This window comes from Eublepharis macularius, chromosome 4, assembly GCF_028583425.1.
Source record: "Eublepharis macularius isolate TG4126 chromosome 4, MPM_Emac_v1.0, whole genome shotgun sequence".
Lineage (NCBI taxonomy): Eukaryota > Metazoa > Chordata > Lepidosauria > Squamata > Eublepharidae > Eublepharis > Eublepharis macularius.
The window spans coordinates 138,982,353-139,005,702 of record NC_072793.1 but is presented as its reverse complement, the minus strand read 5'-3'; the positions used below and the strand labels follow the sequence as shown (position 1 = coordinate 139,005,702).

The 23,350-nt window shown below is 42.0% G+C and overlaps 1 protein-coding gene across 1 annotated transcript in view; it reads right to left on the bottom strand.

The window, feature by feature from the left end:
* PDZRN3 (PDZ domain containing ring finger 3) overlaps nucleotides 1–23,350 on the bottom strand; it is a 272,058-nt gene that overhangs the window by 27,473 nt on the left and 221,235 nt on the right. The window contains exons 4-5 of the mRNA XM_054978427.1: nucleotides 16,847–17,100; nucleotides 11,437–11,524 (exon numbers count right to left, since the gene is read on the bottom strand). Of these exons, the coding sequence (XP_054834402.1) occupies nucleotides 11,437–11,524; nucleotides 16,847–17,100 (342 nt within the window). The remainder of the gene's footprint in view (nucleotides 1–11,436; nucleotides 11,525–16,846; nucleotides 17,101–23,350) is intronic.

Below are 23,350 nucleotides of genomic sequence, written 5' to 3'. Positions count from 1 at the left end.
AAAACTATGTGAAAGTTCAAGATTTTCCAGAGATTGAACAAATCTTCAGGATCAACTTCAAAGATGCGATTTGTTAGTTACCTTCTCACACAAGAAAACAAAGGACACTATTCTTCAACAACACAGGAAAGAACCACTGAAAGTAGTAGGAAAATAAATACAAATATTTCAAGAACTACCACCAAAAATAATTAAAATACGAAAATAATTTGGGACCTTGATGAAAGTTTTGTAACAGAAAGAAATAAGATACCATTGGAAAATCACTGGTGGATTGGAAATATTTTTGAGTCAAGGGAAAAAAAAACAGTAACATCAGTTACAGAAGCAGAGGATTTGTTACAAGATTTAGAACTGGATATTACTGATCAATCATCGAGCTTGGACAATGCCAGTTTTCCAACTAGAGAAAAAAAAGGAGCACTATGCAAATGGAAATATGAAGAAAAAGGAAGAAAAACGAATGGACTTAAGATCATCTCAGTCAATGTGAATGGACTAAATTCCCCCTTTAAAAGATCAAACCGTTTTAATCAGTTGAAGAAACTAAAAGCAGATATTGTATGCACTCAAGAAACCCATATTAAAACAGACCAAGAACACTTACTAAATTGTAAAAAATTGGTCAAGGTCTATATATCGTCATCACAACTGAAGAAAAAAGGTGTGGCTATATAAGTTAATTATCAAAGTGTGGAAATTCTTCAAGAACTGAAAGATGAGGAGGGAAGATAGATGGCCTTAAAAATAAGGTTTTCTGATGGACAAATATGGACAGTGATCTCATTATATGCACCAAACAATGGCCAAAAGAAATTCTACGAGAGATTCTTCCAGAAATTATTAGACTTTCAAGAAGAAAAGACCTTAATTTTTGGAGATATGAATGGTGTCCTTGATTCCAAAATTGATAGGTCAATAGGTCAGGACAAAATCTTCCAAAGCGTGTATTCAACAATATTTCAACCTTGGAATTAGAGGATGCTTGGAGATGGCTACATAAAAAGGAAAGAGACTATACATTTTTCTCAGACAGGCATTAAACATACTCTGGAATAGATATGTGTTGGATATCCAAGAGCCTTTTGACAAAAGTAGACAAAGCAGAAATTCATCCAAGGATCATAGCAGATCACAATCCAATAAACTATCAAACTGGAGATAAGAAAGAAAGAAGATGGAGATTGAATGATACTCTATTGCCACAGGAGGATGTATTGTAAAAATGCAGGGAAGAATTGACTATTTCAGCATAAATACTATATAGGATGTTTGTCCAATAATAATTTGGGAAGCCAGCAAAGCTTAAGTAAGAGGAACACTGTTAGCAATAGTGTCCAAAAAGAAAAAAAGCTAAGCTGGAAGTAAAAGACAATTTAACCCAAAAACTGAAAAAAAATGGAACTAGTTAAAAAAAGAACAAGGGATAAAGGGAAGGATGCCGGAAATCAGGAAAGGCAATCAACTAATTTATAGAGAACAAGAAATGAAAGATCAAATCAGAGCTTTCTTCTCCAACCTTTATAACGAAGAAACAATAAAAGAAGAGATGGAGAAATATTTACAAGACACCAATTAAAGAATTCACGATTGAGCACAGAAATATCATAAACCAAGCAATAACGATACAAGAGATAAACTCTGCAATCAAAAAGTTGAAGGCTGCAAAAGCACCAGGTCCAGATGGATTTACAAATCTTTTATATATATATATATATATATATATATATATATATATATATATATATATATATATATATATATATATATATATATATATATATATATATATATATATATATATATTCAGAACAAATAGGGGTACAAAAAGAAGAAGGGGGGATAACAGATTTACAAATCTTTGGAAGATATATTGGCTACACCTTTGCAACAAGTGATGAACAAGATACAAAACAAGATCTTACCACAGACATGTCAAGAAGCCAACATAACCTTAATACATAAAGTGGGAAAGGATCCATTTATACTACAATCATATAGGCCTATCTCTTTACTGAATGTGGATTATATTTACAACAATAATGGCTGAAAGATTAAGAAGATGCATTTCAGAAGAAATTCATGAAGATCAAATAGGCTTCGTCCTGAAGAGATATATGAAAGATAATGTCGGATATCTCCTCAATGCAATTGAATATTCAAGAAGAAAAGGTGAAAAAACTGAATTTATGTTTCTGGATGCTGAAAAAGCATTTGATAACATTTCTTGGAAGTTCCTTATGAAAGCATTGCAAAGAATGAACTGTGGGACCACGTTTTTGAATTGGATCCAGAGTATTTACACCAATGAATAATTTTAGTGGATGGTTCATTTACAAAGAAAATTGAAATAACAAAAGGAACATGTTAGGGATGTCCAATATTACCATTACTGTTCATTATTGCGCTGGAAATTTTGTCAGTTAGAATTAGACAAGACAGCAGAAATGCTGGAATAAAGGAGGGGAAAGAGACACATAAAATGAAAAGCTACACAGATTATGTGGTCATATCAGTAACAAATCCACACATTTCCCTGACTTATGTAATGGAACAAATATCAAGATTTAGATAGTACTCTGGATACAAGCTGAATAAAAAGAAAACAAAGATAATGTTACTTGTTATTGACAGAGGAATGAGAGAAGAAAGGAAAGATAATGGACTGTGCCATCACTACAAAGCTGATAAAATATCTAGGGATAAATTTATCATCACAAAATGAAAATATCTATAAAGATAACTATCAGAAAGTTTGGACAAGAATTATTGAAGATTTGCAGAGATGGGGAAAACTCAGTATCTCATGGCTGTCAGGTCTTGCCAGGTAAATCCCCAAGCACTTTACTGCATCACTCAGGTGTATGAGTTAAAGTTACTTTATTGAAGAGAAATACCAGAATCAAGATGGTCAGACAGGATCATTCGCTGAAGTGACTCAAGGTAGCAAAGCAAGATTAATTATAGGACGAAGTCCACGCCCTCCAGTGGGAAAGACTATTAGGATTTTGGTGCGCTGAGCCAGGGAGTCAGGGAAGAGGAGAGGAGGGAAAGGATGAGCTCTGCTCAGTCTCTTAGGATGTTGGTGCAGTCTCTGCTGGAACTCCAAGGCCACGTTCTCAGGCCTGTCAGGAAATTGTAACCAAAACACCTGCAAGATAAGCAGCTAGCAACCAGTCAGCAAAACAGGTTCCCTCTGCATGTTCTCAGAGGTACACTACACACTGCAGCAAGGAATCCATAACACATGGCAGATATGCTGGAGGCATATCTGACAATGGCTAGGAAGAATCTCAGCTGTTAAAATGAATATCTTACCCAAATTAAACTTCTTACTTCAAATTATTCCAATTTATATAGAACAAAAGGTTCTTAATAAGTAGCAGAAAGTAATAAATGACTTCATATGGAAAGGGATTGGCAGTGTCGAACATCAAACTCTATCACCAAGTTGCAGCGCTAGTCTAGATAACAGATTGGATTATAAATCCAAGTAGTAGGCATATCAAATTGGAGACAGCAGATGCCAAAGAAGGCATAATTACTTATGGATAAAGAAATTATTGAAACCCATCCTATTTGGAATTTAGACCAGAAGTTCTGCGCAAATTTCTTTTAGAAGATTCTCAGAGCTCAGTAACCTATGCTGTGGCCAAATTCTGCTCTTTAGCTATCAGAAAACGTAAACTTCTCTTAGTGGAAAAAACATCATAATTTTTTTTCTATTCTCATTATTGTTATTCCATTTTCACTCTTATCCCTTTATGCCTGTGGTTTTCCTGTATTGATAATATTGATTTATTGCTTGTAATCGTATTGTTTTATATTGCTGGCTTTTGCTGTAATAAATTGGATTTGGATTTTGGAAACCCATTCATAAACAGGATGGGATCCATATATTAAGGGATGGGTTGCTTAAGATCTGGTTTCAATGAAGAAATAGATTGAGTCTACTAATCTCTCCACTGATGTTGCCAATTAATGCTTACTATGACACACCTATGAGAAATAGAATTGATCAGCTCAGTTATAAATCAATGATTGATAAGAAAGGAAATGTAAAAACTTGGCAAGAAACTCAAACTCAAGGCAAAAATATCCCATGGCTGATATATCACCAAATAGTATCAAGATTAAAGGAACAAACTCTTAAAGAAGGTGGTAGGTTGAGAGAGAAAAAATTTGAACTATTAATATCTGGAGATCTGAAGCATCTCTTGGGGAAGGTCTATAAAATCTTCTTACACAGAAATGGAGCAAGTAAAAACCTGCATGATAAAATGGAAGGAAAACTTTAGAGAAACTATCTCAATGAACTTATGGGAAAATTTATGGACTAAGGACATAAAATTTACAGACTGCCAGTTATTGAGAGAGAACTGATATAAAAAAGACATTGCAAGAATTAGTAAGGGTTACAGGGGTCATTGTTGGAAATGTCAAAACATGGACACAACATTTTATCGTATGTGGTGGACCTGCAAGAAAACACAAAAATATTGGATAAAGCTATATGAAGAGATGCAGAAGATTCTTAAACTAAGATTTGAATTAAATCCAAAGAATACACTCTTAAAAATCCTACCTACTAATGTTAAGAAAGAACAGGGAGATCTTTTCCATCACACGGTGAGGATAGCAAGAGTATTATATGTCAGGGCTTGCGGCGGCTGCCACTGGGCGGGGCCCCGGCATGGCCAGCCTGACATCAAAGGGGTGTCAGGGATGCTGCAGGACCCTGCTCTGTGGAAGGAGGGGCAGTATACCTCACCCAGACTCCCTCTCAGTCCACTCGCTGGCCTGCTCAACCTGTGCCACTCATCCCCTTTGACCACCACCACCACCACCACCACCACCACCACCACCTTCCTCCTTCCTCCTTCCTCCTTCCTCCTTCCTCCTTCCTCCTTCCTCCTTCCTCCTTCCTCCTTCCTCCTTCCTCCTTCCTCCTTCCTCCTTCCTCCTTCCTCCTTCCTACTCAATCAACCCACCCTGAATGCTCTCCTGAGCCAGTATTTATAGGGTTTCCCTTGGCTGCCTCCGCCCTTCCTTCCAAGCTCCTTCTCTCTCCTGAGGCTGCCCAGCTGTGTCTGCTCTCAGGTGTTCCTTCTCTTTCATTAACTCCTCCAGGCCTTCCCTGCCTCTCTAGCAGGGTGGGGCTGAATGTAAAGGTGTCCCAGCTGAGGCTTCCTCTAGGTGTGCCTTCTTCTCTCCATCCCTCATTCTCCTTTAACCTTCCCTGAAGGACTGGGCTGGCAGGGCCTTTCCAGGTGCTGTCCCTTGGCCGTCTCTGCCTCTGCTCACGAGGTCCCCTTCCAGCTGGCATCTGGGCTGCCTGTCCCTTGGAGCTGGGCGCGGCTGCCCTTCCTTGGCAGGCTTCCCCCTCTGGCTCTTCCCCTCCCACAGTTGCTGCTGGCTGTGTTGCCTTCCCTGGAGCCTCTGGGTCCCCTGACTCTGCTGCTGGGGTGCTGGGCCTGTTCCAGCCCCCTGGCTCTGCTGCTGGGGTGCTGTGACTGTTCCAGCCCCCCAGACAAGTGCCTGTGGAAGCAGCTGGGCGGATGTCTCCCAGGGGTCTCCCGTCCTTTTCTCCAGGTAAGTCTGGGAGCTGGCTTGCGGACCCCGGACATTATATGCATCAAAATGGAAAATAGAGGCTTGTCCTGATATGTCACAGTGGAAAGATAAGATTTATGAATATGTATCAATGGCTAAATTAACTACTTATGTACATAATAGAGTGATAGTTGAATTTTGGGGAAAATAGAGGGATTTCTTTGACTGTTTAGGCAGAAGTTAACACTAAGGTAGTATAAAGACAAGAAGATAAAACAGAGAGAATTAAGGAAAGAAAAATAGACACTGATATTGTAGATTGGATAAGGAAAGTTAACCAAGGAGAGAGAAGGAGAGCTGTTACACAATTCTGTTTAGTTATGGCAAATTTTGAATGTATTCTTTTATTAGCGCAATATAATTTCAAATGCAGTGCTTGTATAAGTTTCAAACTAATTCAAAATGTACTGTTTATATAAGATTGTATTACAGTGCAATCCTAAGCAGCAGGGTGGAAACTGCATAGGGAGAGAACTAAGCCTTGCACAGCCGTAAATGGCACTTATGTTGACATAAACCCCTCTCCGCTTGCGCCCACCCAAGGCGCAGTACCACAACTGGGTCGCCGTCGGTGGGCACGCTTGAGGCGCAAGTCTGGTGCAAGTCCCCATGCCAGCGTGGGAGGGGGTGGGGCAGGGCATGAGTTAGTCCGCTTCCAAAGCCACCTCAGCCCTGGGAATGCCCCCTGCAATGGTGGAAAATTATGCCAGAAAAAAAGGAGGCGTAGCCCATAGGCACCCATTGAATGGAAAAACTCAAGCCCCTCTCCCAGCACTCAGCCCCACCCCTGCAGCCCGAAGGAGCATAGGATGGGAACTACCACGGGGGCCAATCCATATCCACTTCCGGAGTGGGCGAGCCTCCCTCCCCGCACCCAATAACTTGCTCATGCACCCTACAAAACATCTGGCTGTGCTGCTCATGACCTCAGGTCGGTGAGCACATGGATGAAGGCTCTGCCCGTCAGCCTTCTGCCATGGGTACTTTGTGCATGGGGCGGGAGAGAGGCTACTCATGGTGGCGGGCACTGAGTGCACTGGGGGGACTTAGCAGGAAAACTGGGAGAGCTTTGGACTCGCTCAAGGGAAGAAGGGCAAAGTCCAGAATGTCTGGCTAACGATAACCACTCAAGCCTCCTTGCAGGTTATCTGACTCTGAAGTTCCAGCTCGGTAAGAAATGAGGGAGAACTGACAGGTAAGAAGGAGATGGGTGGCAGCTAACCCGGCTCGCTGATTTGTGCCAGCTGCCCCCTCACCTGAACTCGCCTGACCGCTAGCCTCTTCAGGTGAGGCTAGGCAGGTGAGGAGGCAGTGACAGCAGCCCCTGCCTGCCCCAGAGGTAGTTGCCCAGAAAACTGCATTTGACACAGCCAATTGAGGGGGGGGCGCTACCCATTTGGGAGCTCTGTTCAGACTCCCTCAGCTGCAGCCCCTTCCGGCAGAAGAGGAAGTGTGGCCAGTGGTTGGGTTGACTGAGTGTACATAACACCCTATTGCTGAAGGGCACTCAGCCACTTGACTTTCTCCCTCATGGGATAAGATCATCCCGAGGCAGAGTGCTGTCACACCAGAGAGTCCTGCATCATGTGGTTGTGAGCTGCACCTGTGGAGCTACCGCCACAGATCTTAACCAAAGGACACTTTCCCAGATGTTGCAGATTGGGCTTGGCATCAGCCATGCACTAGCCTGATTCACTTGCAACATGTGCCTCTTTCCCTTGCAGGCAGATCACCACTCGTCTGGGAGACCAAGGGATGTGGCTGTCTGAGCTCCCTGTAAGCCTCCACATGTGCCATTCATGTCTTGCACAGGGAGCAGTTTACCAAGGCAGCCTGCAGCTTGGCCACATTGGCAGGAAATACTTCCAGAGAACCTCTGCACCTTTTCCAGTTTAATAAAATGTGTTGAAAAACAAGAAACTGTTGTCTGTTCACTCGCTCCCCTGACTTTGACAACAGCTGCCGCTCCTCCCTACTCCCCATTGGGATGTCTTCTCACACATTCCCACAAATTTTTCCTGGCTCAGGGCTTGGATCGAGGGGGTGGGCTCTGCTGCCAGGAGGAGCATGTATCAAGTGGCGCCCTGTTCGGCTCCCCTGCCCCCTTCCCTCCTCTCAATGTAAGTTTAAGCAGTGGGGTGGGAATTGAACTGTGGCCCATTAATGTCTGGCAGGGGGGCGGGGGGAGGGGGGAATGCTCCACTGAGGACATTCATTCTACCAGACAGAGCTGCTGGCATCTGATAAGCCAGGCAGAGGGGAAGGCAGACGTTACTGCAGGGAGGTGGAGGAAGTGAAGTGACATCTTCAGATCTCCCCCACCTGCAGAAGGATGGACCACCCTCCATTTCGCTGTTTGCGGAAGCAGGGATGGACTTGGAAAACCTGGCCCGGGGAGCTGGCCTCTCACGTGGTTTCCAATCCGCATTCCTATCACTCATTGTAGAACCCGCCCCCCACCTGCCTCTCCGAATCCTGGGGGCTGCTCCCAAGTGCTGCAGGCTTTCTGGTTCCACTTTTCAGGGAGGGGGAACCAGTTTCCCAGGGTAGCGGTGGCGACACTGTGGATTTGCAGGTGCACCAAGCTGCAGCCACGGCCTGGCCCTCATTGGAAATGGGGGCTGGATGGGCGAGAGGGTGGGTGTTTGATCCAGACCTTCACTGTCACCTCTGCCCCTCTCCCTGGCAGTGATGCTTGTGTAACCCTTGCCCACTAGAGGGAGATAAAGTGTTGGGGTATTCCTTATAAGGAAAAAAATGCACAATATTCCCTGAGAGACTGGAGGGCCTGAAACTGCAGGGAGAAGCACTCTCTCCTCAGAAGCGCTCCTTTGTATGAAATCTCTATTAATGTTTTAGGACTCCTGTGAAGAACAGAAGGCATCTCAACGTAGAGCACAGCTACAAGTTGCTGCAATTCAAGGGACTGACCACCATACAGAAGTCAGAAACAATGAGACCTGGGTCTGCTTGAGTAAAACAGGCCTGTTTTGTTACATGATTGTTGTTATATATGATGGTTGTTGGGGGTTTTCCGGGCTGTATTGCCGTGGTCTTGGCATTGTAGTTCCTGACATTTCGCCAGCAGCTGTGGCTGGCATCTTCAGAGGTGTAGCACCAAAAGACAGAGATCTCTCAGTGTCACAGTGTGGAAAAGATGTAGGTCATTTGTATCTACTCAGGAGGGGTGGGGTTGAGCTGAGTCATTCTGTAAGAGTTTCCCAGGGTGTGGAATGCTAATGGCGGGAGGCTTCACTGTATCCTGAGGAGGTTCTTTTGCATATGGATTGGTGCTTGATGTGCTAATCTTCTCTGCAGGGCTATTGTCGGGTGTGGAGTGTTTTGTTGGCCTGGTGTTTTTCAGAACTGGAGCCCATGCTCTGTTCATTCTTAAGGTTTCTTCTTTCCTGTTGAAGTTTTGCTTATGCTTGTGAATTTCAATGGCTTCCCTGTGCAGTCTGACAAAGTAGTTGGAAGTGTTGCCCCCAGAGGATGTAACAGCCTTATTCCATCATTGTCTGACAACCAGTTACTTCCAATGGGATAACGAATTCTATGAACAGATGGATGGGGTGGCCATGGGGAGCCCACTCAGCCCAGTTATAGCAAACTTCTACATGGAACATTTTGAAAAAACAGCTCTAGAATCAGCACCCCACAAACCCAGTGTATGGTTCCGGTTTGTGGATGATACATTCATCATTTGGAGCCATGGGGAGGAAGAATTGATGGAGTTTTTGAATCATCTCAACAACATCCACCTGAACATACAATTCACAATGGAGAAAGAAAGTGAGGGAAAACTCTCATTCCTGGATACCTTGGTCATCCGCAAAGCAAACTTTCAGTTAGGTCACAAGGTCTACAGGAAACCAACTCACACTGATCGGTACTTACACAAAAACTCCAATCACCACCCCCGACAGAAAAGAGGCATAATGAAAACATTAGTGGATCATGCAAGACGGATATGTGAGCCGCGCTTTCTCAATGAGGAAATTAATCATCTAAACCACGCACTTCAGGCAAATGGCTACTCCAGAAATGAAATCCGAAGAGCAATCAAACCCAGGATGAATCAAACAACCAAAGAAAAACAGTCTCCCACAGGAAAAGTGTTTTTTGCCATATATCAAAGGAATTACTGATCAGATGGGAAAGCTTATGAAAAAGCATAACCTTCAAGCAGTATTCAGACCCACCCGAAAAATACAACAGATGCTACGATCAGCAAAAGACAGCAGAGACCCCCTCACCTCTGCAGGAGTAGACCGTATACCCTGCAGCTGTGGACAAGTTTACATCGGGACCACAAAGCGTAGCATCCAGACAAGAATAAAAGAACATGAAAGACACTGCAGACTTGGACAGCCTGAAAAATCAGCAGTGGCTGAACATAGCCTAACTCAAACAGGGCACAGTATCTTATTCCAGGACACCAAAATACTGGACAACACTTCCAACTACTTTGTCAGACTGCACAGGGAAGCCATTGAAATTCACAAGCATAAGCAAAACTTCAACAGGAAAGAAGAAACCTTAAGAATGAACAGAGCATGGGTTCCAGTTCTGAAAAACACCAGGCCAACAAAACACTCCACACCCGACAATAGCCCTGCAGAGAAGATTAGCACATCAAGCACCAATCCATATGCAAAAGAACCTCCTCAGGATACAGTGAAGCCTCCCGCCATTAGCATTCCACACCCTGGGAAACTCTTACAGAATGACTCAGCTCAACCCCACCCCTCCTGAGTAGATACAAATGACCTACATCTTTTCCACACTGTGACACTGAGAGATCTCTGTCTTTTGGTGCTACACCTCTGAAGATGCCAGCCACAGCTGCTGGCGAAACGTCAGGAACTACAATGCCAAGACCACGGCAATACAGCCCGGAAAACCCCCAACAACCATCGTTCTCCGGCCGTGAAAGCCTTCGACAATACGTTGTTATATATGCTTTATTATTGTATTGTTCCAAATAAGATGGTTTTTTTCAAGTTTGTTCATTGTAATCTTTTATAAATGCAAGTGTCACAAGGTGGGATCACACTGTCATAGACATGAACTCTCCCAGTTCTTAAATTAGATAAATCTATTTATTTGATATTGCCCTTGAACAAAACAGGTTACACCTGCTCTCTGAGGGGGAGGGGGTATTGGCGGCGGTGGGGATTGTGGCCTCCCCATTGGCTGCATTGCTGCTTGCCCCTTGCCTGCCTGTCAGAGGAGGGGTGTGGCCGTTGGCTGGTATGAGCGGGGTTGTCAGGGGAACGGCGGGTGGGTGCTCCTGGTGGTGGCGGCACCTCACCTTGCTACACTCGGGCGCCGGCAGGACTCTCCTGCAAAAGTCATGAGGAGTCATGGAGCAGCACCCCATTTATGTTGATGCACGAGCAACGATGCTCTCTTGGGGGTTAGGACTGAGCTGCCCATCTCAACTCAATTTCCAGTATAGTGTTTGTATAATCTTTTACTATGCACTTTCTATTTTTTACATCTTTTCTTTTTAAATAATTTTTTTAAAAAAAAAGATGGTGCCCCCTCACCTTCTCAGGGAACCCATTCCAGTATATGCCAGTTGAGGACATGGCTTTTAATTATGCAACATTTAATTAACTGCATATTAAAGTGAATAAGCACTAATTTCACAGAGCCTGCACTCAGAACTGCAGAAGAACCAACGTTACTTGCAACCATATTTCCAATACTTTTTGGATAGCATGCAAACATAATTTTAATGCCAAGCTAAGTTCACAGCACATGAAAATTCATTAAAATGTTTTGTATTAAATGACAACATCTAGTTATTACTCATACCTCTAATTCTAGCTCCTCTCTGTCCATTTCTTGATGAATGCCTCCCATGTAATCATTTGGGTCATAGTATTCGTGCCCTGATGAATGCCTGGGAAAATAAAGCACAGTTTAGGTTATCTCTTGCTATTCTAATTAACATATTAATCCTCCCTGAGACTCATGGCAGATCATCACTAACATGTCACACATATATCCAGGCCAATGTGATGCAAGTGATCAATGGTTTTGAGGTTGTAAGCTCATTAAACCAAAAGCAAACAAATATAAAATCTGTCTCATTCACATAACAGACAGGGGCTAACCCACTAGAGAGAGAGATAATTTCAGGCAGTAGTCTCGAAAGAACAGCTGATTGTTACTACTGCTGATTGCTATCAGGGAAAGCAGAACTGGAGGGATGGTAAGGCATGGGAAACAGTAGCATTTGTGTGGGTGCATGCTGTATATGAATATATGCTGCAGGACTGATTCAAAGAAAGGAGAGAAAGATTGACATGGGGCAGGAAAAGGGGCAGCCTTGAATTTTTGCAATGGCTCTAAAGTATTTAACTTCTGTCTAAACTTCCAAAAGGAAGATCAATTGCATAATAGAAAGAGGAACTATGTGAACTTTTCTCCTGCACCAGCAGAATAATGACAGAAGCTTTGGCTTCTCCCTTGTCCCTCTTCTTTCTTACATTTCATGCAGCATCCAACTACTTCTTTGGCAAAGCAACAATAATACATTTGATCAGTGGGGAGACCGAGAACCATCCAGTTTTGTGCATGTAACAGCAAACCATGGTTTGCTGTTATGACTGAATAGGACCATTACATCCATCAGGGGCGATGCCATACGTTCCCATGTTATGCTTCATTCATCCACATTTTCCCCGATGAAGGCAGTGAAGTAGTAGGGAAAACTTGTTTCCCATCCAAAAAAGAAATGGTTATGATAACTAGTGACTTCCATTAATGACTCACTGGCTGTGTAAATGTACATTCAAATCCTGACAAAGTGACAAAATTATTAGATTGCATCTTAGAACAGCCAGCCATGGAGCATCTTAGAACAGTCAACCATTTAATTTCCAACCAAAGATTCTTTCAAAAATATGGGAATCAGTTAAAAGAAAGCTGTATGGGAGAGTCAGGGAGGTCAAATCTCATCCAGAAACATGGGAAGTTATTTAAAACCACTAGTATAGTGGCTCAGTTAAAATCTGTAGCACATATTAGTAAAGGGTACAACAAGGCCACAACAATAAAAGTGTGGTTAAATAGTAGTGTGATGGAAGCCATAAAAGATACAACCAGTTTCCTTTAAAAAGTGGAAATCCTGATCAAATGAGGTTGGGAAAAAAGCAGAAAATCTAACAAAATAGTTTAAAATAAAAGAAAACAGAAGGAATTTGAGGAGCAAAGTGAGGAAAGATCATAAAACAAACATTTCTTTGAATACCTCAGAAGCAAGAAACTAGCCTGGAAGGATCTTTAAACAATCAAGTTGTAAAAGAAATGCTGGCAAAGACTGCAAAGAAGCTAAATGAATTATTTGCATGAACCTTCAGTGTGGAAGATGGGTGGGAGAGAGTCACTTAAGAATCATTATTTTAGGGGAGACTGTATGACAAATAGAAGTGATCAATGTAGACTTTGGGGTTAATTAACAAATTATAATTAACAAACGGAGTGTGTGGCATTTATCTGAAAGTCTAAAGAACTCAAATGTGAAATTGATCTACCAAGAATATTCTATCATTAAAATTAATCAATCCTTTTGCTAACAGAATGGAATGTGGTCAATGTTACATCCATTTTTTAAATATGCAAGACTCATGGAAGGGACCCCATCCTCCTACTTGGTGGTGTCAGCGCCTACTACCCCACCTACCCACTTGCTGTACCATCCTTCTGCCTGCCCGGGGCATACAGTGGTGGTAGGGGCTCCTGCTCCTCTTCCCCTGTCTCTCCTTCAAAATGGTGGTTGAGATCTTGGTCTTTCTCCCAAAATGTTAATTTTTTCTTTAGGCAATTTAAGTATGAACCTGAGCAAGGAAGCTGGTCTATAAAAGGATAACCCATATGGATAAGATCAGGGATTTTTTTTAGCAGTATCTCCCGGGATGGTTTTTTAACAGGATCCCGGGATTTATTAAAAAGAAAATACCCACACACACAGCTCAGCTCAGAGACAGATTCAGCATGGGATTCCAAAAGAGAGAAACACAGTTCCTCTCTCCCTCACTCTGTACATGCCCTAGCTGATCTTATTCTAAGGTAGGCACTTTAACTTAGAAGCCACAGTGTTCTAAAAGCTTCTCATTACCGTGGCATCTTTATTCTGGCCTGCAGCCCTCCACATGGCAAGCGCTGCCATCAGCAGGAGCTCATTTGTGAGACCTCCTTCTGCCAAGTCATCCCAAGAGAGGCCTTTCCCACTGTGCCAAGGGCTTTTACTATCTTCACCCCCCCACCCCCCTCTGTGCGCCGAAGAAGCCTTTCCTGAAGTTTCCAGGAAGAAACTTTCTAGCATCTTAAGTCCTCCAAACCATTCTTCTCTGCTAGATGTTATTGTCTCTAGTGGAGAAGGCCATTAGTATTTCTAAAGATTGGCTGGGTGTGGCTGGAGAACAATCGATTTGACTTTCCCCCTCCTGCCTGTTTTCTGCTTAGACAGAGAAACTTTGTAAAACTGAAGGTGAAGGTTTTGGCACAGTCCAAACCTTCAAAATAAAACACATTTCTCCACACAGATTATGAGTTTATATGATTTTATAAACATAAGGTGAGGGGAAAAGTGGTTAAAGACGAATTCTTTTCTTACACCTCAGATAATCTTAAACTTTAGAAATTAGACCCTCAGGATCATCTAAGGAAATGGGTTACTAGATTGTTCACAGTGGATAAAATCAAGTAAGATTACATGTCTTTCCACAGGGGTGGTGACAGCCAGAAGCTTAAATGCAATGCTAGGGTTGCCAGCCTCCAGGTGGTGACTGGAGATCTCCCAGAAGTACAACTGATCTCCAGGCCACAGAGATCATTTCCCCTGGAGGACACAGCTGCTTTGGAGAGTGAACTATATGGCATTATACCTTAATGAGGTCCCTCCCCTCATCAAACCCTGCCCTCTCCAGGCTCCACCCCCCCCCCCCAATCTCCAAGAATTTCCCAAACTGGAGTTGCAATGCAAAGTACTGCAAAAGAAGCCCAAGCAGGATAGGGGCTACAGCCCAAAAGGACTTGAAACTTTTTGGAAGCAAGGACACTGACTGAAGTTCTGCTCTTTGGAAATCCATCTTTCATTGTCAAAATATAAACAGATCTGAAACTGCATTTCACTTCAAAAGTGCTGTCTTATTGGCAGTATCGCTGCAGTTTTCTGCAAACAAAATGTTCATCACATACTAATACCTTGCCATTTGGGGCAGATTTGTACCATTTTCTTCTTGCTACAGAAACAAGTATCCCATATCCATGTGAGATAATAACATACTCTGAAGAGAATTCTTTCCTACATTAAGACTATGGGTGGGCTTGAGTGTGGCTAAGGCAGCAATTTATTCTTTCATTTGGATGTGTAAAAATATCAGAACATTGCTAGCAGTAATTAAAAATTGATTCAAGAAATTCCTTGACACCATTCTGAAGAAGTATCTGCCCTAGAGAACAACTTATTTATGTATCATTGCCATAGGATTATAATAAAGTAATTAATACATTGGAACAGAAGGAAGTTGCTGTCAGCTGTGTGAAATTTATGTTCACCGTGAAAAAGAGAGCAGCAATGTAAAGCCATTTTACTTGATAGGAATTCTAATGGCGTATGAGTCGCAGATATATTGGGGAAGGGGCATTATTTGGAGTTTTACTTAATTTTGTATGTTTTAACCTGAGTTCTGTAAGCCAACTAAAGCCATGGTGAAAAGTGAGGTATATATATTTTAATAAATAAATGAAGAATGAAGACAGAAAAGATACAACCCAAAGGGAAGGCCATATACCTTGTGCTTTGTATGCAAAAGATTCCATCTCTGGTATCTTCATCAGAGCTTTGAAGGATTCATGCCAGACCCCAGAGAACTGCTCTAATCCAAACAGTCCACAGTGAACAAGATGGATGCAATATCTGAGTTCAGGACAGCTGCATAGTGCATGTACCAACCTTTGTGTGTATGCTGAATATTTTAAAAACATTTTTATGGGAAAGGGAAAACAGCATCCCTGTCTTGCATTGCTTTGAAAACCATTCTGAACTCCACAAGCTACTTGGAATGCAGTACATGGGAGGGTCCAAACCTCTGCTGAACATAGATCAGGTATAGATATTTCTCAGACTGCAAGCATCCACCTCCTCTGTTACATGACAGTCGCATGTGAAGTTATACATCATCCCATCACAGAAGGAACATGCTTCAGTTTGTATAATTGCCTTTTATGACAGCAGCTTTCAAGAAACTGAATTGCAATTAATAGGATTCTTGTCAAAAGACACCATTGATGGATGATTTCACATAGTTTCATTACATATGTGTAACAGAGAGCTTTCCCACACATTATTCAGAAGCAAGGATGTGGCAAACTGTTTCTATTTCGCAGGTTCTTCTGAATCACTGAAATGTGACACTAAATATTTGAATCACTCACTTGTCATTTCCAAATGGTGGTTGGCACCCAAGCATTTAAGAAAAATTACGTGCCCTTAAGTTTTTGGAATGTGGTTGGATATAGGCTGTTGTTTTGCATGTTATTTCTGATCCCAGAAATAAGTTATTTCTGAAGCTGAGTGGGTGACCTTGGGCCAATAACAACAACAACAACAACAACAACAACAACAACATTCGATTTATATACTGCTCTTCAGGACAACTTAATGCCCACTCAGAGCGGTTTACAAAGTATGCCATTATTATCCCCACAACAAAACACCCTGTGAGGTGGGTGGAACTGAGAGAGCTCCAGAGAACTGTGACTAGCCCAAGGCCACCCAGCTGGCTTCAAGTGGAGGAGTGAGGAATCAAACTGGGCTTTCCAGATTAGAGTCCTGTGCCCTTAACCACTACACCAAACTGGCTCTCTCACTCAATCACTCACTCTCAAACAAATATATCTCATGTGGTTGTTGTGAGGATAAAATATAGGAGAGGATGTATGCCAATCTGATCTCCATAAAGAAAGAGTTGGTAAGGTGAGGTAGGTGAAGATGGATCAATGGATTCTATTCCTATGTCTTATTTATTAGGTAGACACATGTTGCATTTTCATGATGACTCTTCAGAATCTTGCATACCTTCTGAGAACATCGTGGCACCTTTTACAGGAATCTAAAATGCATCCCTACATTATTTGTTAGTAATGTTCTTCCAATGACTGCTACCTGGAGCGATTTTTTAAAAAAAACATTTAGAACTTTAAAGAAAATACTTACTCTTCAGGTAAGAGATATGGATCCAGTACTGTAACTGGTGGAGTGGGTGAGCCCATCTTGGTTAAAGCCATGATGTGTTCAAAGGTGATATCCGTTTGGGTGCCCATGTCAATGAGGAGACATTCATGAGAGGGACTGAACAGTTTGGTACGTGGTGCTCTCCTAAGGACCTGGACTACGATGGGATCTTTAGCTGTTTTGAATGCTTCTACTGCTTGGTCATGGGTTGCTTTAGATAAGTCTTTTCCATTTACCTTTGGGGAGAGAAGAAAAGAGAACAAGAACATAAGTCCTATTTTTTTAGCATTCCCTTTGTATAAAACTGAAGAGTCATTTTTTGAGTGATTTATGAAAGTTATGACAGAAGTTTTTCAGTTCTTTGCGCCATCATAACACTAGTTAGTAACGACCAAGAAGGGAAGCCATTTTATACTGGAGGAGATAAGCCCTTGTGGAACAGTGGTCCATGGGTATACTTTGCGGATGTGCTTAAGAGGCCTTTGATTTCCTCCACTGGCTATTGTCAAAAACCAAGGCCAAATTCACCATCACTTGAAATCAGTCAAGGGACAGTGTATGAGTGAAGGAAAAAGCTTAGAAGCTAGTATTGCACTGCTGGGTACATTATCAAAGGCTAATAGTTTTAAATTGTATTATCACAGCTGCTTTATTTTGGCTGTCAGCTGCAGAAGAATAACTTGATGCAGGAAGTAAAAGTGGCTACATCCACTAGTAAATAGAAGACAAAGCTTTTCAACTTCCTCCATGCAACCTTGGGGATACATTTCCTGCTTCATAGAGTTGCTTTTTCAAAAAAGGCCTTAGTAGTGTGATCTTGATAACTTTCATTCTCATCTATTTTTTTAAAAAACAACAACATTAATTCATTTTAATTGTTCAGAGAATGAGCGGAAGGTGCAGGATGTTGCAGCCCTACTGCTAAAGGTAAGTCCTAAAAGCAAAATGAATTGCCTTCACAGACTTGGACTTGTCTCATGTTATTTAGGTGATATCAAGTGGATCAAAGTCCAAGTGCTTCTGGTAATATGGACATCTATGTGAACAGTCTAATGAAGTACACATTTTATTCCACTTTAAATACACACTTGACCCACTCTGAAGTGTGCTGTTGGTTTGAAATTTGATGCTCCTCACCCCAAGAGGATGTAATTTATGTATGATCATGTGGACAGGCAGAAAATTATGAAGATACAAAGTGGGTTGCTGGAAAGCAACTCATTTTAGCTTTCCCCATTATTTCCTATTTCCCCTCCCCAAAAGCCCACACAACCTCTCCCCTTTCCCATTTCCTTCTCACATTCCCACTCACCAGCCAACCTACTTTGATCCCTCCTCTGTCTTCAGCTTTCCCTCCTTCCATCTCCCTGGCAGTCTGTCCCTCAGAAAGCTTGAGCTGAGCTGGCCGATGCCAGTCACTTAGCAAGGTGCAGTTATGTAGTGCCAGCTGGGCTGGCCCCAGTTGCATGGTGAGGAACCAACATGGACATTTGGGAGGCTAGGCTACTCACTTCCTTCTGTATCCCCCATCCCACTGTATTTCCTCTTTCCTGGCAACTCCCATATTCTCTCCCCTTTCCCTGCTTTATTCTGCCCACTCACCCACCAGCCTACCTTTTATCTGCCCCCCACCTCCAGCTATATTTATTATTTAATTCATTTATACCTTGCCTTTCTCTACAATGGGACCCTAAACTAACGTGTATCATGCTTCTGTTCTCCATTTTATCCCACCACCACCACCCCACACACCAAAGCCTAGTCAGATAGGTTAGTCTAAGAGAGTGTGATTGCTACAAATTCACTGAATGAGCTTTCACAGCAGAGTGGGGATTTGAACCTGGGTCTCCTAGAACCTAATCTGAAGCTCTAACCACCACACAACACTGACAAGTAGGGGTACCTACTGTTGAACAGTAGAAGCAGCTGGGCTTGGGTGAGTCATGCAAACTGCATGGTAGCAAATTGTTCTGTGGTTGCTGCCAGGCCTAGCCCTGATGAGTCCTCCCTCAAAGGCCAAAATAGCCCTGGAAAAGACCCCCTTCCTCAGCCTTTCACTGACAGAAACCGGCTTGAATGTTGGCAATAGTTGTGGTTACCTAGCAATGGCCAATGAGGGAGTTTGTTTTTTAAAGCTACCAGTGCTGCTTCAACCATTTTGGAGGGTTTTAACCTTCCATTTTTTAAAAAAGAGCTGTTATTTTTTTTAGCTAACTTGGGGGTTGTCTCATGTTTGTAGAAAGATTTGTATTGTCTCCCCATGGTGCCAGTCTCTGGATTCCAGCAACCACAGATGGGACCATGTTGAAAATTAGATATATTAATGAGCCATAGGTTTGGAGTCCTGTATAAAGGAAGTATAGTAATCTAATTATTGGCTATAATGCCATATATGTACAAGGTCTTTAATAAAGATAGCATGAATGAGAGGGACAAGATCCTGCTCCTAAGATTTCACACTTAATGTTTGCAGTGACTGTAGGAAAAGAGAAGCAAAGATAACCATGCACAAATATGTGCAAAAGCAAATATATCTATTTCAACTTTTCCCCCCCTGGGAGAAAATAAAAATTGAAAGTATAATCAGCATTTTTGCAGAAGATATCAGACCAGACCCATATGAAACGTTGGGGCTGACCCATATGATCAGCCACCTTGATCTGTAGCACATAGTTTTGTGGAACAGTACTTTAGCATCACTTTTCTTCTTTTAAAAGAAATGTTGGAAACTTCTCAAGTCAATAAGTGCCATATAAAGGCAAATAATGACTTGGAGTGCAGAAACACCTGCTTCCTTCTGTTTTATGATCAACACAAATTGATCATAAAACTTCCATACACAGCCTGAATGCCCACAGAGAACTGAGAGAACATTAGACTGAACCAGGAAAGCTGCATTTGAAGCTGGGACTGCCTGTAGTGAAGGAGTGCAAACACCAGAAGCTGGGTTGTTAATTACTCAAAGCCATAGGTGGAAATGTTGGGGAGAAAATGCGCCAGTTTGTTTTTTGAGGAACATGTAGCACAGATGATCAGAAAGGGACTGTGGACAAGGCAGCTACTGGAGGACATTAGGGGAAATGTTTTATGCAATAACATAGAAACATGGAGCTGAAAGGAACCCCCCAGGGCCATCTAGTCCAACCCCATGCACAATATAGGAAATTGACAGCTATCTCCCCCCATCTCTCTAGCTACCTCACAATGGTGATCCAAGCAAGCCTTATACATTTTGCTTCTGATATGAATTTTTAAAGAAGAATTTTAAAGGTTCTTATCTTTGTCTTAAGATAAATGCATCTGTACACAAGGAACACGATCTGCTTTTAAATATCATGGTAAGATTTTATTTATTTATTTATTTATTTATTTATTTATTTATTTATTTATTTATTTATTTATTTATAGTCTACCTTTCCCATTGAGACTCAAGGTGGGTTACATAGTACAAGAAATACAATAAATGACGGGGACATTCAATAAACATAGGGGGTATTCAATACCATAGGATAAGTATAGCAGAAATCTGAACACAAATAGAAATCTGATACAGAGCTGGAAAAAAATGCTTAATCAAAACATAAACAGATTGATATTACATATTAAACCATGTGGAATTATCCAGCAGGAGCATATTTGCCAGCAACAAGGAGTACACAATACAGGGAGTACTCAGTAGTACACACAGACTGCTTATCGGTTACTGGGCTCAGTTCAAGGTTTTTGCTGTCACATAGAAAGGCCTCTCCTCCTTAAGTTCTGCCACAGCAGCTTAACCTATCAGAACAGGGCCTTCTGCAGGTGCCACTCTACAAATGGGCAAAATCAACACATGCATTCTCTGTAGTGGTCCCCACCTTATGGAACAGCCTGCCCTAAAGAGGTCGGGAAAGCTCCCACTCTCCTGTCTTTCTGCAAACTATGTAAAACCAAATTATTCAGGAGGGCTTTCTTACATAGGTAATAGGGTTGTGCTGTAAGGAAATGATTCAAAGACATGCTTTAATAAAGGGATAGGGACTGTAGGCAATACTACTGTGCACTGCCTGTTACTGTCATTTATGTCATGTCAAGTTACTAATGCTTTGTTTCAACATTTGTTTTGTTTCAACATTTTTTTGCAAATATTCTTCTCAGGAGGAGGCTTCTCATTCCCACTCAGCTGTTAATCCCTTCAAGTCAGAGACTTGAGATGAGTCCTTCTCTACCCTTCCCCTTTCTCCCTCACAGATGAACCACACACACACAAAAGACTGCAGATCTTTTTAAACACTCTCCTGAGAAGGGGAATCTCACTCCTTCTTTGTGAGTCCCACCAGCCTCTCCAGGCTCCATGACAAGGTTGGCCCCTTGGCACACAAGCCACATCTTTCATGGCTCTGGTTTTATGATGGTCCAACAGGCTACAGAAACGTCTGTTTCTCCAACACAGAATGGCCATTAATGAACCTCACTGGGTGATAGGGCAAACAGCTATTCCCTGCCAACTTTATGGGATCCTTTTCCCTGAGAAGAGATCAGCTTTCCTAGGGCTTGGTTAGAAAGGTGAATTAGAGGATACCTGAAGGCCTGCTTGATGTATCTTCAGCGTTACAACTCTGTATCAGATTTCTACCAGTTTTCACATTTCTGCAGTCTATATTGTACTATTTATTGAATGCCCCAGCTGTTGACTGTATCGAATTACACTGTGTAATCTGACTTGAACCTCAATAAGAAACATGTACTACAAACAAACAAACAAACAAACAAACAAACAAACAAACAAACAAACAAACAAATATTTTCTTTATTTATTCTCTGCTCTTATGACTATAGTCTTCAGCATCAACAATACAGAAAAACAGAAAGCAATTATAATGTTTACTATAAGTTATGATAATAATAACAATGGGTATAACCAACATCACCCAGCTGTAACACCGAGTTCTCCAGATCTGGCTTTCCATTAGATTTAATCACATTAGAGAAACAAACAAACAGTAGTATAACTGCAGGCAGTACACAGTAGTATACCTATTCCTTTACCAACACATCTCTCTGAACCATAGACATTTTTTGCTGTAAGTTGGTTCCTATGATGTAATTTTTCGTTTAATGTGTCATGTTAAAACTTAAGCTTTGTTTCACCTCTGTTTCCTGTTCTCAGGTTGGTTCCAGATTTCTACAAGTCAAATCCCACTGCATTGTCTATTGGACGTCCCATCCTGTTGATTGCAGTGACTTATTCTTTGTAATCCGCCTTGTGTCTAGGCTTCCCAGTAGCCTGCCACCTCTTGGGGGTTTGCCCCAGGCAGCAAACTCCTGGTGATTGCCTGTCACTGGCAGGCAGCCCGGGAAAGCTCGCATTGGGCATGCTCCTGGCGGATTGTGATAATGTCACATCCCAGAGTGATGTTATCGCGCTGGCTGTAGGTACGCTCCTGAGCTTCACTGAGGCCAATTCTGGCCCCAAACAGGCTGAATTGGCCCTGTGCAAAGCATGGGAACATGTCCATGGCTGGTGCAATGATGTCACTTCCTAGAAGTGATGTCAGTGTGGTACTGGCACTTTGCGCTGTCATGAAGAAGAATCTCCTGGTAAGTGCCAGGTCCCCCCTTCCTGCTAGGAGGCTTTGGGACCTGGCAACCCTACTTGAATCCCAGTGAGAAAGGCAGACCATATACAATAAGATGAATGAATGAATGAATGAATGAATGAATGAACATTCCTACATGATGAATGGCAACATCTTAAAGATACAAATGTACAGATGTCAACAAATGGACGTATAACACTTTCCCTGGCTCAGTGGTTCTCCTTAAACTGGGATTAACACAATGGCTTTAATTAAGGTGCCTGCAATTCATCAGGCTTAATATATTTTACTACTCAAGTGCCCTATTTAATACTTGAACATTTTGAAGGGACACAATGATGTATGGGATCATTGTAAAAGGGTTGGCATTATTGCAGTGCCAACATCAATTAAAGGGGAGGGAAAGGAGAGAATCTTGCAATATTCCTGTCTAATATGACTGCATGCCAGATTTCACTCCAATAAATATTACAAGCATTATTAATCAGAGATTGATTAATCATCCTTATTATCACACTCCATCGACTAATCCTGAATGCCTATCAGTTATCTCTGTGGAAATGAATTAATTTATGCCAACATACACTCTGACTGTATGTATCTGAACTCTGCAATTATAGCAACTGGATGCAGGCGACGCAGATGCTAAAAACTATATTGCAAGAAGAAAGGAGTATAAAAAAGCAATATTTTGAAGTAACAAGACAGATAATTTTTTCAGCATGAGTAAAGAGCCAATTGCCAATACCTGCACAACTAGATTAGGGGCTGGAGCGTTCTAGAGTAGACATGGGCACAATCTGAATTACGATTTTAAAAAAACCCCGATTTTGGCGTTTGCGCCATCGTGACTCAGCTAATCGGTTCCGCCCACGGCAACCGATCCAGCAGTTGGGGGTTTGCTTGT